This window comes from Colossoma macropomum, unplaced genomic scaffold, assembly GCF_904425465.1.
Source record: "Colossoma macropomum unplaced genomic scaffold, Colossoma_macropomum, whole genome shotgun sequence".
Classification (NCBI taxonomy): domain Eukaryota; kingdom Metazoa; phylum Chordata; class Actinopteri; order Characiformes; family Serrasalmidae; genus Colossoma; species Colossoma macropomum.
The window spans coordinates 24,922,486-24,939,940 of record NW_023494807.1 but is presented as its reverse complement, the minus strand read 5'-3'; the positions used below and the strand labels follow the sequence as shown (position 1 = coordinate 24,939,940).

The 17,455-nt window shown below is 39.2% G+C and overlaps 1 protein-coding gene across 2 annotated transcripts in view; it reads right to left on the bottom strand.

Moving 5' to 3' along the window:
- The window catches only part of gpc5c (glypican 5c), a 281,178-nt gene that overhangs the window by 91,766 nt on the left and 171,957 nt on the right, over positions 1 to 17,455 (bottom strand). For both annotated transcript variants that reach the window (XM_036555964.1, XM_036555965.1), the window contains one exon: positions 10,786 to 10,906. In XM_036555964.1, coding sequence (XP_036411857.1) covers positions 10,786 to 10,906 — 121 coding nt within the window. The remainder of the gene's footprint in view (positions 1 to 10,785; positions 10,907 to 17,455) is intronic.

Below are 17,455 nucleotides of genomic sequence, written 5' to 3'. Positions count from 1 at the left end.
CTCCCAGCTCTGCAGCAGCATATGATGGGGAAGGCCCAGCTAGGGAGAAGTTACTGGTCATGACTAAATTAGGGAGAAATTTGTAGAAAAAAATAATCTAACATTAATGTTAAACATAAATGTCCCACTTTTTGAATGTTTCAGTTATTTTTCCAACCACTGCATCTCCCACTCAATGCACGCTTATGTGTTGAATCCTCAGCATGTGACTATGGATGCGACACTGCCGGTTGTGTTCAACAGTCTGACTGGTCGCCGCTTGGCTTCTCTGCATAAGGAGAGAGAGCAGAGTCTGCATCAGTGGTTTGATGCATCAGTTTTGTGTTCATTGTTGTCACTCGTCACATTATAGTACATTATAATTCTTTTCAAACATTCTGTTTAATGTAAATTGTCCAAAAGATTCTAATATTTTTCATGTCTCTGTATACGCTGCTTAAATTTTAGCCCCCCAACTTAAAACACCATCGTACATCCTACAACACACACTGCTTACAAACATCACAGACTCTTTAATATTCTTTACACAGTATAAAACAGACCTCGCTTGTGTGTGTGTGTAGATGCAGAGTGAAGTGTTTGAACGTCTCTGAGCTCTTATCTAAAATGAACACAAACAGGAAGCAGGCCCTGAGCACCTGCAGAAGAAAAAGGTAGCATTCATTCTGAAACAAAACGAACAAAAATGTTGCGCACTTCAGAGTTACCATGACGACAGCGAGCTACGCTACAATGTGCTTTGTATATTGTGTACGGAGGGTGACGTCATATGTCAGTCAAAGCTCACAATCAATTTGCAATAGCAAGCACGTAGAAGAGAAAGAAAGAAAGAAAGAAAGAACGAAAAAGAAAGAAAGAAAGAACGAAAGAAAGAAAATAGAAAGAAGAGACACAAGGAATGACAGAACAAGAAAAAAATAAAGAAACACAAAGAAACATGCAGAAAGAAAGAAGGAAACAGGAAAATACACAAAAAAAGAAAAAGAGCAGAGACACAATGAATGACAGAAAGAAAAAAGAGAAAAAAAACAAATAAATATAGAAAGAAAGAAAGAAAGAATAACAATGAAGGGAACCGATAGAAAAAAGAAAAAGATAAAGGAAACAAAGAAAGAACGAAAAACAGAAATAGAAAGAAAAAAACAAAAATAAAGGAAACAGAAAAATAGATATATAAAAAAGAAAAAGAAAGAAAGAAAGAAAGTTCCTGAAGGACGGTCAGAGAGTTGGATTGAGAGGACACGCAGGCCATGGTCAGTCTGTCTCCTCATGCTGCCCCAGGGGAGTCTGGGACATTCGGCTTTTCTCCCAGAGCCCTTTCAGAGGGTCAGTGGATTAACATAATAACAACAGCACCTCATCCACACAAACAGCATCCAAATAAAGCCTAGTTAAACTATCTATCTCTCTTTTTTATCTCTCTCTGACTCGCTCTCTCTCTGTCTCTCTCTTCCTAACAGCATTAAGATACTGAAAATGAAGCAGTAAAATCTCACATAGGCTTTTTATGCTCTTCTCTACTGCAAGCTTTTTATTCTGACATGATAATTAAATGACTCGAGCAGCTTAATGGATGGCTATAGAAACCAAAAGCGATACGGTCTCCCAGGTGATGGCTCAATAAAAACAGAGCTGAATCGAGCATCTTAGTGCTGCATGTGTGTGTATGTACGCATATGTGCTAGACACTGATCTGTACTGAGTAAAGAGAGAGAAATATGGCTGTACATGACAAAGTACCACACAGGAAAGAGGCTTCTGTAGTCGGCTGCACCAGCTGAATATAAATTCAGATGTAGTCTAGCTGGAACGTAAACTTACCCCCTACGATCCAGTTTACGAGATAGTAAATGGCAGAGTCATAGTTTTAACACAGCTTTAAGTTATAACTTCAAATTTACACCTACTCATTAATATGCACAAAGTCTATCGATCCAAAAAAAATAAAAATAAAATAAAAATTTGGATTTGAGAGACGGGAAACAAAGTTACATTTCCTGGGTTCAGCAAGTTCAAATGCAGAACAGTAGACTAACTGATTACTTGTCTTTCCTCAGTCAAATTCTCAACCGTAACATCACTCAAAATGCCTATCAGCAGATGAATTATGATTATACAGTGATTAGTTTTGACATTACAATCTGATTGGTTAAGAAGCGTTCTAACCATGCTGCTATTTGTGATAACAGCACAGCTTATTCACATCATAACTGTATGACTCTGCTGACGTGTGGCCGAGAAACGTCAAACTTCGTGCACACAAACCTTAGCTGTTTGGTATGTGCTTATACAAAACAAGACATTGATAAAACTCATGATTTTAAGATGACACATGACCCCAGCTGTGGCATCACAACAACTCATTTGTTGTGGAACTACTTTTTTGGTGGAAGGTATTGTTAGTATTAAGGAATATTCAGTATGAAATTCAGGGCTTCGTTGATTTATTTTGTTTCTTTATTTTGTAAAAACTGTTGTATAAAAGCAACAGAACACTTGAGGTCTTGAATTCAGTTTGTGCCTGCGAGCAAATCATGGCTGTGTAACACACTCCCTCTCATGTTCTATTGCTTAACTAATCCGACAAATTTTGTTTGCAAAATTCCAACAAGTCACACCTCCCTTATTTACTGTTGCTATGTCTGTCAAATGTTCCATTCAGGCTACCTGTTAGCATCCTACAGACTAAAAAATTCAGCAGTGCAAAGGAAAACTTAGAAGCAAACAGATCGCTCTGCTCAGAGCAGAATTTACTACCACCATCGATCTCACTGCAGTACTGTTTTGAGGTGTTTTGTCTGAGTTTTTCCTTCACTTGACAGAGGAAGCAGTGTTTAGAGATGATTCTAACTGGCTGAGAGGCAAGTGACCATCTTGTCAATGGTCAATGAGAACTTAGAGCACACACCACCAAAACCCACTGAATTTTCAGGCACTGCATATTGACTGAACTAAACCTCCTTAGACTCAATCAGGTTCAGAATAAAGAAAGTCAAACAGGTAGCCCTGCCCTCTTGCCTCCAGCAGCAGCAGTCACTTGCAAAATAGGAAACAACTGAAAGGCGTCTCCTGGTGGTTTTCACGAAGTTCCAGCATGCTCCAGGCTTGTGACAAGGCCTGTTTCACTTCACAAACTTTTCCAGCAGCCTCAGTGAGGTAATGCCAGTTGTTTTCCAATCTCCAGCGCCTGGCATCTGCAGATGATCCCACTTCCATCTTCCAGCAATCATAAATTGTTTCTGCAGGGCCACTGACTGCACTGATTCCACTCTGCTCTCCAGGTCAATCAGGCTAGATATAGAACTGCAGCCTTCAGCCAATGAACCACTCCAACCAGAAGAAGTCAATGAGTCTTCTCTGTGCCTCTGGTGAACCCTTTTCCTAGAGGTCTCTAGTATCACGAGACACTTTCATTGGATTTTCAAGCAATCTGAGATGAGGTAAGTCATTTACTGATTGCAGTGCATCTTTCAAGTTCTTCAACATCATCTTCTTAAAGTTCTGGTGCTGTCTTAACCCATTAAGACCTGCTCTCCTCACTTTAAGCTTCCTGCCTCCTTGTTCCCCAGAGTGACTGTAGCTGATGAAGCTTTTCAGTTGGAAAGTAAACCATTCTATAACACCCACACATCATCTCTTACAATGACTCTATATTTAATACTGAATACCGACTCCCTTTACCTTCCTTCACAGCAATCAGAGTAAACGCTCCATCACTAAAGTATACACTATTAAAAATAAATACACGAAAAAGGATTCTTTGGGGTGATGCAATCGAGGAACACCTTGAGGCTTTCAATTGAAGCCATGTATTATAAGTGTTCTTTCAGGAACCAACTATCTCTCTTTATAAGATGCCCTAAAGGCTCTAAAAAACCTCTCTGCGGCATCTTTAATAGCGTACAGCTGACCTAACAGTGGGTAACCTGAATGAACACTGTGTCCAAACCATATTGGCCTGCTAAAACCACCCCTCTCAATTGAGACAGGAAACTACTGTACATAATAATACAATTTGAAGCAATTTGTATAATGCCATTTAAAAAGAGTCTATTGGTGAAAGTCTTTTTGATAGTCTGCTAACAAAAGAGTAACAATTCTCCAATTCTTTAAATCAGGAGGCTCAATACTGCTCTTCAGTCAATGCAGCTCACCAGTGGCTACACGTTCACCCTTTAAAACAAACCTAGCCCCTTCTGATTCCAGAAAATTTTTACTAAATTCAACATGATCATCTACACCTGGGGCATGGCCTACCGCCATTTGAAAAAGCAGCAGAACTAAATATCCTTGTAAGGTTAAAGGGAGATGTAGCATTTTTATATTCTGAAAATGGCTTTGGTACATCAGACAATAGCAGAGGAAAATTCAACAGGTTTCCACATTTCTCCCACATCAATCACTGCTTTACCATGCATCTAATTCTTTATTTTTACTACACAACAAAACAAAGAAACTTGGAGCATCCATCTCTATTAACATATGGGTCTTCACAAGTGCCTCTTTTGCTCCGTTCTGGAGAAATGCCAATGACCCGACTTCCAAATTTGACTGAAAACCCTCTCAGTTGTTTCTCCACTTCAATAGCAAATACTGACCTTCCTCAACACCCTTAGTTTAAAGGAAGGTGATTGATGTTGGAGAATTCTACCATAAAATTCAAGAGAACTCTTAAAAACATTGTACAAGGTTCTTATGCATTCTTAACTTACACTATGCAATACAAAAAAAGTCTCTCGTCATCTCGAGTGTACTGTGACAACTCTTGTTTGACTGTTGCAAGTTTCAGGCCTGCACTTTAACATGGATGGACTACTGAATACTAATATTGCCATCGACCACTGACTTAGCAACTGATGATTAGTATAATAATACAGGTGTGGTGGAAAGCCGTGCTATGACAGATAGCTTTACTTCTTGTTCTCATTTCATGATGAGTGAACCAACAGAAACGGTCCAAAATTACTGGTTACATTAATGTACATTGAAAGTTATGAATGTTTCCGCGTTCTCCTGTGAAGGTTCCATTTCGGGGATACATGGTTTTGTTAGGATAGCCATGATAGAAGCATTTCAAGTTTGTGCTCATCCAACACCATGTTTAGAGGACATGCAAAGCCTCTTCAAAACTTGATCAACAGAACCAAACTCAACTCAAGGTTATTAGTGTGTACAGCCACATTTAAAAAAAACCTCAATACTCCACAAATGTTGCCTCTTCTTTTTTTTTATGTTGAAATAGGAAAAATCTAGAGCTGCAGACTCAAACCTATCGAAACAGAACGTCAACTGAATGTAAATGTAACCCTTTCTGTAATAATCTATGTATTAATTATGTAATTATGTACCTACACTTTAGTAGAACAGAAAAATGACAGTAACAACTGTACACATCTAAGAGTTATTGCAATCAATCATTAGACATTTCATTGTACACCAAACACATTTATTTTCTCTTTTTTCTTTATTAGATCTAACTTTAACTTTGCCACTTACACTCTGAAATGATTCTGAAATGAATAGAACGGAAACTGAGCTGAATTCAGAGACAGGCACTGAGCGAAATAGAGAGAGAGTAGAAGAGAGATACAAACGCCCACCATAGTGACTAAGCAGTGAAAGAAAACCACCAGATGAAAGCACTTCATTGATGTTCATCGATGCTGATGTCAATTCATTCACGCCGCCTCTGTGTGTGTGTGTGTGTGTGTTTGTGAGTTGTGTGTTACTCTGTGGGTGTGTGCTATTAGAGTGTGTGTGTGTGTGTGTATTAGGTCACGATCTTCCCACATGGTGCTTCTTGTTTACTGACACTGAAGACTCACATGGCAGTCAGATGAGCTAGAGATGGCCTGCATGGCTCAGATTCTCGTGTTCCAGATCAGAGGTGGGTAGTAAGTAGCTCTTGGGCTGTCACGATTAAATTGATTAAACGTGGTGTGTGTGTGGTGTGTGTGTGTGATGTATGAGTATGTGAGTGTATATATATATATATATATATATATATATATATATATATATATATATATATGTATAGGGTGTCCCAAAAAAACTGACAGACATTTCGTAGTCTAATAACATAGCCAATTCTCCCTCAAATGATCTCAAAATTTTTACAAAATGTGTAAAAACTAACCAAGTTTAATTTTGAATGTTTTTTTTTCGGTTGAAGAATGGCCTTCGCTAGAAATGAAAAGGCATTTTGTGTATTAGAATATGTTCGAACACAGTCAAACGAGTGTGCAGCGTGCATTTTCAAGAAAACTAAAAATGAAAATGTACCAACTGGAAAGCAGATTTGGACATGGCACAAAAAGGTCAAAGAGGAAGGCTGTCTGTGCAGGGCAAAGGGATCTGGACAACCACCAGTATTGGAAGATATTACATTTGTGAAGCTCATGAAATCGGTTATAAAATCTACGTCCCTCTGAATTTCTTGTTCCAATTTTGATAAATAAATCTTGTATTGTTCAACATGAAGTCAAGTTTTTTGGGACACCCTGAATATATATACATATATATATATATATATATAATATATAATATACACACACATATCGTCTTCTTGTTTACTGACTTTCAATGTACATTAATGTAACACACACACACACACACACACGTGCAATTTGCAGTTCTACAACTAGATTATGTTAGCCCCCTTTCATCCCGTCAATGATCCTGACCCCCACGGAGCAGGTATTATTTGGTTGGTGGTCTATTCTTATTTGGACGTAGTGGTGGTGGTGTGTTGTGCTGGTACAAGCAGATCAGACACAGCAGTGCTGCTGGAGTTTTTAAACACCTCAGTGTCAGTGCTGGACTGAGAATAGTCCACCAACCAAAAAAATCCAGTCAACAGCGTCCTGTGGGCAGCATCCTGTGACCACTGATGAAAGACTAGAGGATGACCAACACAAACTGTGCAGCAGCAGATGAGCTTCTGTCTCTGACTTCAGATCTATAAGGTGGACCAACAAGGTGTCTAATAAAGTGGACGGTCTTGTTCTTTCTAATGACACATGATTAGATGAGTTTTAATGTACTCATCAAAGGCTTCTGCTCAAGCTCATGAAGGTTATGCCAGGTATAGTGCAAACTGTCACTAAAGGAAAAGGGAGACATACCAAATACTAAGAAATTCTAAAATTCATGCCAACATTCAAAGATTCTAGTTTTCACTTACAATGCATTTCACCAGCAATCTCAGACTTCTGAACCCCACTGTATACGGTAAATGCACCTGACGAAATGGACAAAGAGTGTAGATGCAAAGAGGTGTACTTTTTGAAGTGGCCAGTCGGGGTATATATACACAGTTGTATGCAAAAAATTTGGGTGCTCCTGATGACATGTTTTGTTAATATTTTTTAAAAGTGAAAATAAAGCGCAATTTGAGCCGGATTAGTTTTACGAGAGAAGGTCCCGTAATGTAATCTGTGTGATTCAACTGGTCAATTTGTACGAGATAAAGGATTAGTGTCATTTCTCTAAATTTCCCCACAAAGGCTGGACCGAAAAATTAGCACGCAGGCATTTACCACAGCATTACGCAACAGGTGCCACACTTCCCAACAATAACACCACATTGTGTGGCTAAATGGCAAAAAAAACAAAAAAAAACCCACAAAGAAACGCTGGACGAGGAAGGACGCTTCACAGAAAATTTTGTTGATACCGGTAGTCTTGTCATGAACTTGAGGATTAAGGAATTGAGTAAGATCAATCTCCATTTAGCTATTAGCCTTTTCTTCAGCTCACCAAAAAAAGAAAAAATGGAGGCGCTGTTTTCTATTACCTGGTTTTGTTATTACATTACTGTGACGTTGATACGAGCAGGACTACAATTGAAGGAGCTCTGAGTTCGGAGTACTGTAGAAGGTAGTTCTCTCTGGAGTTATTACTTGGCAAACTTGTAAAAACTACAGGCAGACATTTACTTTTTACTTACGTACTTATGTTACATTCTCAAATAATACTTTTTCTTCTACTATACTGTTATACTAAGTATATTTGTGTAGAAAATACTCTCTACTCAATTCCACTATAATCTTTCACTTATAAAATAAAAAATATTTTGTTTATTCTGTTGTGTTGGTTCAGCTCCTGGCCCACTTTGCTGTTGATTACAGCTCTAAACCTTTTAGTTTTAGTATTTAATTGTAGCCCAAAAAAGTCCAAAAAGAGAATAAGAATGTCTATTCAGTTCTGTTCTTCCTCAATTCCTACGCTGACAGATGCTGGGTGTACTAAGATGTTCCAGTGCAGTTCTATAGGCAGCTCATTTTTGACCTCATACTCCTTTCATTTCTACTTCAGTGAAGTAACAATACTTTTTTACTTGAGTACAGGTTTAAGCTGCTCTGCCCATCTCTGCTCCTCTCTCTCATATGCGCTCTCTTCTCTGTGTCTGACTGCTCAGAGGCCTTCTGAAGCTGACTCTCTTCTCTTTTAACTTCTCTCTTCTGCTTCATCCTCTGTTCTTTCTCATTCTCTAAATCTGATATAGCTCCTTTTATTTTCATATGGAAGCTGCAACATGACCTTACGCAAAAATGGGCCCCATTTTCTTTATCTGAAGTTCACCACATCTGTCTGACTCACTCATAGCAGGCTCAAAATAAAATGTTTCCTATACCCCATACTACGGAATCATCTTTCCTTCTGAAGGGTCACTAGTCATTGTCTGGGGAAGCACAGAAATAGGGCCATTAAAACTGTTGATAGCTTTTAGTAAATAGTAGTTAGGTAATGCGTGTAGGTTCCACTGTAAGTACACTGGTGCAATAAGGCCGCTGCTTCACATTGTGTTTGTGTGCATGTTTTGATGTTTCTGTGCCGGCTGAGGAGTTTGCCATTGAATCAGCCGAGAAAGCAGAAAGCAACTTGCCTTAATGGCTCAGAGGCTGAGGACTCTTTCTGGTCTACCCACGTGAGCTTCACTACAGCAACAAAGCTACCTGGACGTGCTGCCTGTGTTACTTCACTGCAGCTATAAGGTCTACTATGTTGAGAGGGACCTTTCTCTGCAGCTGAAGACTCTTTCTGGGCTACAAAGCTTCCCAGTCCAGCCCTGAGAGCTACACCACAGCTTAAATCTACGATGTCAGTATATTTTTATAGACTGTGCTCTCCTGTATCTGTAAAAATAATGGCGGCTTTTATCTACAGGTTGTAATAACTGCAGAAATAAACTGCAGAAACATCCCCAGATTAAAAATCCCATGTGAATGATGATACATTTTCCAACGTATCCTGTGTGAAGTTTTTTTTCTCCGTTTTTTTGTAAGAATGGAAGCACAAGGTACAGCAGCATGTATATCTGTAATTTATAGAGATCTCCTATATGTATAAATCAATTATTAGATGTCCGATAGTAATATTAATTCACTGACAAATGTCTGTAGAACTAAATTCATCCAAACAGTACTTAAGGACGAATAACAAAGAAGTATCCTATGAAGCTACAGCATCAATTAATAGCCTTTTAATAAAATCAGCATCAATTAAAGCAATAAGTTTACAAGAAAAAAAAAAGTTAGCTATTTCCATATTTTTCAAAATGTCTGCAATACTAAATCTTTAACATGTAAATAAAGCCACTCAGAGTGATTTGATGTGAAATGCTTCACTCTAGAAAAACAGTGCTTGCGATAAGAACCAGATGCCAGAAGAGTTTAATGCCTTTAAGAGCTCCCTCACAGAAAATGACCACATGAAATGTTTATGAATATGCTGCCTGATGCCTTGGACATCTCAAACTGAGATAACCTTTTGGCCTAAAATGTTCTTTAAAAACACTTCAACAATACATAAAAAAAAACTCAGAAGACCTATGTAAGTTGACTGGTCATTTCAGATAGGAATTAAAATGTCTATTACCATTGGAAACACCTGGTTCCCATTACCACCACTGTAGAGAAATCCAAGTAAGTTTCTCTACAATGAACCATTTCACATCAAACCCTCTGAATGACTTTGTTTACATGTCAACTACTTAATTTTGCACTGAATTCCCCTTTAATAATAGATATCGGTGGTCACAAATGGGCGAATACATCACGCCAGGCAATCAGCATCCTTAAATAAAGGCACCAAATCTCTATATTGAATAAATTAAAAATTAATCCTCAGTCTACGGTGGAAAGGACAGACTAACTCACTCTGTTTAATTAACTACACTCTAATTAACCCTCTTTATTAAAGTAGACATCTTCATTCTCACTACCAAAGGTAACTCTACTTACTAAACCCAAGCACTGACCACATGGCGAGTCACAGAGCCAAGACTTTGTACTGACACATAAGCAACGGGAGCCATCGCAACTAACCAGACACATCATATGAGCTTGACCCCCTTTCCTTCCGTAACAATCTCTACTCTTCTGAGAAGGCTTTACACTAGATGTTGGAACATTACTGCGAGGATTTGATTGCATTCAGCCACAAGAGCATTTGTGAGGTCAGGTACTGATGTTGGATGATCAGTGCTGGATCACAAAGTGCACTTCAAATGTTTCCAAAGGTACTGGATGGAGCTCCATCACTCCAGAGAACACAGTTCCACTGCTCTACAGCCAAGAATTTGCTTGGCATTGGGCATGGTGACCTCAGGCTCTTGTTAATTACCACTTAATTTATTATTATTATTATTATTATTATTATTATTATTTTAAGCCACTGTCTTAAGGAATAAGAGTCTAAAGAGAATTTGAAAACACAGAAGCACTCCATAAGGCGATGATGAATAAAATACAGAAGCTTTCATCTCAACGGGCAGAAACTCACCTGATTGAAGTGCTCCAGTCTGTCTTTGACTTGTGTCAGCATGTGGTCAGGACCCCTTACCCGGACCTCAGGATTCTGCCTCTGAGCATGAACTCCATTACCCACAACTCTACCTGTATAACTGAGAGAGAAGACAGAGAGAGAGAGAGAGAGACAGACAATGAATGCTGGTGATTTGCTGATTTCATTGAAAATTACACGTCAACCATTAAAGTCAACCTAAAATCAAGACTCACCTATTTTATCTTGTTAGTTTGTGTCCTCCGTCAATTTTACTGCTCAATTCTCTTTGCTGTACACACTGTATATATGTACCTCAGTACTACAAGACTCAAGATTATATCTCTATCTCCCATTATTTACAGTGTTTATAGTTTACATATAGTATATTTTTTCTATATTTATTTTATTAGTTTTAACTTTATGTTAACATCTGCACCAAGAGAAATTCTTTGCACACACGGTACTTGGCAAATAAAGATTCTGATTCTAACATTCTAACATGTCCACAAACTAGCCAATAGAGAATAATAATAATACTAATAATAATAACAATAATAATAATAAGAAGAAGAAGAAGACAAGAAATGTGATACTGCCTACACACATCTATGCCCCCATCACACCTGTCTTCTTCTCAAAGTCATGCACATAAATATGCATAAACATACAGTCTCCCATTTCCATATCAAGTTTCTGAGCCACTTTTCATTCCAGGTACTGAACCCTGCATTTTTATATCTCTTTATATTTGTAGCCTGTTTACAAAATACTTGAACTTGGACTGTGCTGTGGATTATTGCGCCTGAGGCAGAGTTCCCAAGAAATGCAGCAGTCAATCAATATCACTCATAATATGTTGGAAATTGGAAAAAGAATAAGACAATTTTTAATGCCCAAGTTCAGAACTGATGATTTAAAGCAACATTAAGTTGATAAACTAGTTGTCAGCATAACTCAATCTGGAGCTGTCAACAAGGCTGAAATATGAGTGTCTGTTCAGCAAAGGCCATTTAGTCAAAATGAGAATCAAGGTATTGAGTCAGCCCACAACGAAACCTCTACACAATTAGCCACGGTGGGGTCCCCTGAAAATCTGAATCATAGTGTGACTTCTTAATCAGGAGCTGAATGCATTGTTAATGCTTCAGCGTGCTGTCTGGCCACAAAATATTCAGCTCAGTACCTGTCAGAAAACCCATCAATAGCAAACTCCCGCATCATAAATGATGCATCATAAAGCCTCATTGCTAGCTTGAGTGCTGCAAGAGCACAGTCTGAGGGAGTGAGAGAGAAAGAGAATGAGAGAGAGAGAGAGAGAGAGAGAGAGAGAGAGAGAGAGAGAGAGAGAGAAAGAGAGAAAATAGTGACTAGCCAGAGGTGAAAGTGAGGAGGCCTTAAACTTCATCCAACTATTCCAATTATCTGATTTGACAAAGATGTGCACCGTTTCTCACTCCTGAAGAAATATTTTAGGACATGAGTCAGACTGCCTTCATCCTGAAGAGGGTAAACACTATTATAGACACGGCAGCACATCAGGCTTTAAGATGACATTCGCTCTTTCAGATCTGCCATGTGGCCTAGTTCTGACTCTAGGCGTGCAGTTATATAAGCATTCTTTCTGTGGGTTGATCAAGATGCACTTGCACGCATACAGCGTCTCTTCAAGACATGTTATCTACTTGACTTTATAGACTTAAATAGTCCTGGTGCTTATTTTTGTGTGTTTTATTGCGGCGTACTCAATGTCCATAATGTTAAAATGCTGCAGACCAGATTCGTGATTATGCAAAGACAGACTGTGTGGTGGGAAATTTAGTGTATACTGTTTGACAGTTATAACCAGCAGCCGAAAACAATGTCAACATCTAGCAGCCAGGTGTCAGGGGGTCATTTAGTGGGGCAATGTTCTGCTATCTAATCATCATGCCCCACTAAACCCACTTCTTTTTTCATACATGCTTCTATCAGTAGGCACAAAAAAAACAAACAAATTGAACCTAAACTTAGCGTGAGCTGTCTCTGCTTGCTTTGATATAAAGGCAGCATTATATCCTATGGCAAGGTTTGTGTTTTTTCAGTTGTGGATCTTCATGGATGGAGTTGGAAAAGTTCAACTTGTACGCTCCACTCATCAGTGTCAGTGTCACTTCACACGTGATAACCAGTCAACAAAGACGGTGGGTGCAACTGAACCAGAGAGCACACAAGGGAATATACACTATGACAGATCTGCTCACATTTATGATCTAAACAAACATTAATTCACTTGAATATGTACCATCCTCTACACTGCTACTTAAGTCTGCAAAAAGACATTGCAAAATAGACAAAGGGTACTGTTCACCACTGTATTGCAAGTTCAAAGCACTTGCTAAGGTAGGTAATATTCACATGGGCTGAGAGGGATGAATGAAACCTGCTGGACTTCTCCGGTGCTACTTTCTTTAGTCTATACACCTAGTGTGAAGTGTGATGTAGTGTTGAATTTCCTGTCTATAACACCTGCCATAAAACTACTCCACTCCATTTCACAGAACTAGTCACAGGTGGAGTCCACACAGCTCAGACATTTTAAGTTGGCACTACAGGGCGAAGCTGTATTCACACGGTTTACTGTAAACATAGCTTTTCTGTTGTTTCACTCATCAATAATACGTGACTTCTTTATTTTGTGGTGCACGAACACCCCTTTCTGCCCCTCAGTGGTTTTCGAATACTCAACTCATGATTTCGTTCTGGCGCCTGCTTGCAGCAAAGCAGCAAAGTGAAGATAGCTGGCTTGCTAACATCAATCTAATGTGATAGCTAGCCATGCTATATAGCTATAATCAGTTGGCTATCCAGCATTAAAAAGTTTTCCCCAAGTTTGTGACAAGAAAAGGGAGCAACTGTCAATAATCAATAGTCTTACCTCAGCTCAGAACAGCAAGAAATAGCGTTTTGCTGAAAGGGGCATTCTGGGCTAAAACTAGCATTTATAGGTACAGTGTGTTAGACTTGGGGGGGATCTATTAGCAGAACTTAAATATAGTATATGAAACCATGTTTTCATTAGTGTAATCATCTGTAACTACAAATTGTTGTTTCATTAGCTCAAAATGAGCCCTTCGTATCTAGAATGGGAGAGGGTCCTCGTCCAACAGAGGCCGCTATGTTGTGCCGCCTTGTTTCTAAAGTAGCCCAGAACAGACAAACAAACACTGGCTCACGTTTTTTACGTTCAAGCAGCAGCTTGAATTTGGTGGAGCAATAGTACCAGTTTGGATGATGTAGAAAGAAGAAGGATCAGTGCTGCTGTGAGGTTGCTGCTGATGCTGGCAAACCAATCTGTGTTGTGAGAAGTTTGAAAACCCCAATTTTGACAAGTGGAGGATAAATTCTTGTCATCAAAGAAGCAAAAACATGACAGTCACCTTAGGTTCTACTACAGTCTTGGAAAGCTTGCATCACTCAGCCTCATTGGTTTGACAGAATTCATGACTTTGTATCCTTTTTGTACCTTTGTTTATTAATGTTCTTCCACTATGATAAAGAAATCCTGACAGTTAACATGGCCACCAATGTGGAGGTCAATATTTAGTAGTGGCTTCCTACTACTACTGTCAGCTATCTGGCTACCGCTTTAGCAAGCGAGCAGGGAGGAAAAGGGAAAAAACAAAAAATAAATAAATAAATAAAACAAATCAGGTTGCCCTCAAGTATCCTCGCCAAAGTGCTTGTAGTTTTTAAAAAGTTTCTCCCACCTTCAAGATTCATCACTAGAAGAGTGTTTGCATACTCTTCAAAAGGGACAGTCTTGATCTACAGAGTACTGTGGCAGCACAGCACTGTAGGAGGTGAGCAGGCATGTTTACAACAGGTATAGAGATAACTGTTTTCATTTTCAGAGTGCCCCCTGTGCTACAATGACTAATGCAACTTCTGGTTCTTTCAGGAACCAGTGCTTCTTCTATGGCATCACTCCAAAAATTCTTTATTTTTTAAAAGTATACAAAAATGGACAACTATTCTCATATGTTTACAGTTGTCCCGGGTACTTGAGTCTGCACCTAGGACCGATTCTAGGCTTGTTTGGCGGAAGGGCTCATTATTGCTGGTTTGCTTTCACACACCAAAATCGGCTCTAGCTTCACCCATTTACTGCTTTTTATTATTTTCCTTGAATACAAACACTGAAGAGGAACAGTCGTGGCCATTTGTGCTAAAATGCCTTCTTCGCTTAAAATGGAAGTGACGCAATAAGTCAAAGCAGTCACGTTACAATATGAACCAATCACGCAAACCCAGACATGCCATCAGGAGCGGTTGGGCCCCCACACGCAGCGGAGTTCACTGGAAGTGAAGCCCAGACCACCGTTTTCAGGAGGAACAGAAACTGGTTCTCTGGACTCCTCCTGGGCACAAAAACAGTTTTTATACTTCACAAAAACGTACCAAACTTGAAGAGCAACTGGTCCTGTGTCCAGAAAAAACACCCTTAGTCATATATGGATCAGTGGTTAACACAATTCCAACCTAGAAGGGGCAAGGCTGGGGTGCGCATGGAAGGCCACTGGGTCAGGTGAGTATGAAAGCACAGCACATGATAGGTGGATAGGATAGGAGGGGTTAGTATAGTGTGGAGTGAGCGGGATTAGAAGCCACAGCGGTGTGCTGAGGGCTGGACAGAGCAGGCCTCTCCACATAGCCAGTAGATCTGTGGCTAAATCACTAACGAGGCCTCAACACTCACCAGGGACCCAATTACTGCCTCTGCCTGGCCAACAGGAGTAAAGAGACAGGAGGGGGGAAAACGAGGACAGGAAAGAGAGGAGAGGGGATACAAGAGTATTACCTGTCCACAGCACAGTGATCAAAATTCTCCCTACAGCAGATTACTGAACACACATAGACTCAAAAACTCCATCTAATTACTCTGCAAGACGAGTGCGTGTAGGTGTGTGCAAGTCAGCCACATATGAAGCCTGGAGTATAGCCGGTTAGCAGCACATGCTAATAGATCTGACACACAGAGAGAGTTCAACCCACACAGTCAGACATGCATTATTCATCTAAGTGATGGAGGCACTGATGAGAATATTATTCATCAGGACACACAAACAAACAAACACGCACACCAGATGAGGGAAGAGCACACCTGCAGGCTTCCGTGACCGCAGCAGTGGGCGTAGGCCTACTTTGATTGTATGTGTGCATTTAATAAATGTCCATGTTGGATGTTAGGTAAAATAAGCACAGCAACAAAACAATTCTTGTTAAAAAACAGTAACTTAAAGTGTCCATATCAAGGGTGCTAAACATATGGCTTATGGGCTGAAAGCAGCCAGATTCTGGTTCTAATCTGACCCACCAGATGAATTTTGAATCCATGTCCTGAATAAAAGCCATCTTGTTGACCATAATTAACCATCTGCAAAATAATGACACTCAACCAATCGCTGCTTAACAACTGTCTCTAAGCAGTGCGTCAGAAAAATCCTGCAGCGAGAACAGCGTTGGCAGTAAATTAGTCAGAATTATTATGCTGTTGCCATCAGTCACGTACCACTATAAGGTCCGGAACAACTTTTTACCCCCCAAAATGTGAACGCAGACTAAGAAACGGTGGAAAGGTGTTAAAGAGGAACGCGTAATTCATACACATGCTACCCTGATTATTTGGAGTGTGGAGCAGCTTTTCTTTCATTCCCAAACCTGAAACAGTTTTACAGTAAACTGTGTGGGAGACAGCTTAAAGTCAAGACTATTAACCAGCAGCTCTTTGCAAGTTTGCTTAATCAAATCTTTTTTTATTTGCTAACATCCATCAGTGAATAATGTTGAAGATCAGCTAGCTAAGTTAGCATTTCTAAGCTTAGCTGCCAAAAGCTATCTTGATAAACAGGACTGTGCAGATCTCACATTTGCAATTAAAATCTTGTTAGATGATAAATATTTCTGCATTCATTCAATTCTTCGCATTCTTTGTAATTTGCAAAAAAGAGAGCATATACTCCGCGTGCAACGTTGCATCAATTAATTTCAGTCTGATCTTGTAATCTGTTTTGTAGGTGATTGTAGGTGATCTCTGTTCAATCAGTTTGTTCATTTAGAAAGTATCTTTCAGATAAACAACAATGAAATAAACACATTTATAAGTAGTTGATGATGTGTTATTGGCCTACTACATTATTTTTTTTTGGGTGCCCCACTTGATGTTGATGAGTGTAACATGGCCCACCATCTAAACGAGTTTAATAACCCTGGTCTAAAAGCTGCTACACACCAAACGCTATGCAAATAAACGTATCGCAAACACAACATAAATATCAAATGCTGAAACTGAAAAAAGTTACTGCTTTTGAAAAATATATGCCCACTTTGAATTTGATGCCAGCAACATGTTTCAAAAAAGTGGCAACAAAAGACCGTGAAAGCTGTATGATGCTTAAAAAAAAAAAAAATTCTTTTGGAATATCTCAAAACTAATTAGGTTAACTGGCAACAAGTCAGTAACATGACTGAGTATAAAAAGAGCATCCCAGGAAGGCTGAAGCTTTCAAAAGTTAAGACGGGGAAGGGTTTACCACTCTGTGAAAGACTGAGCAACAAACCAAAAATGGTGCTTCTCAATGAAAAATGGCAAAGAACGTTCATTAACTAAGTACATAATATCATTAAAAGC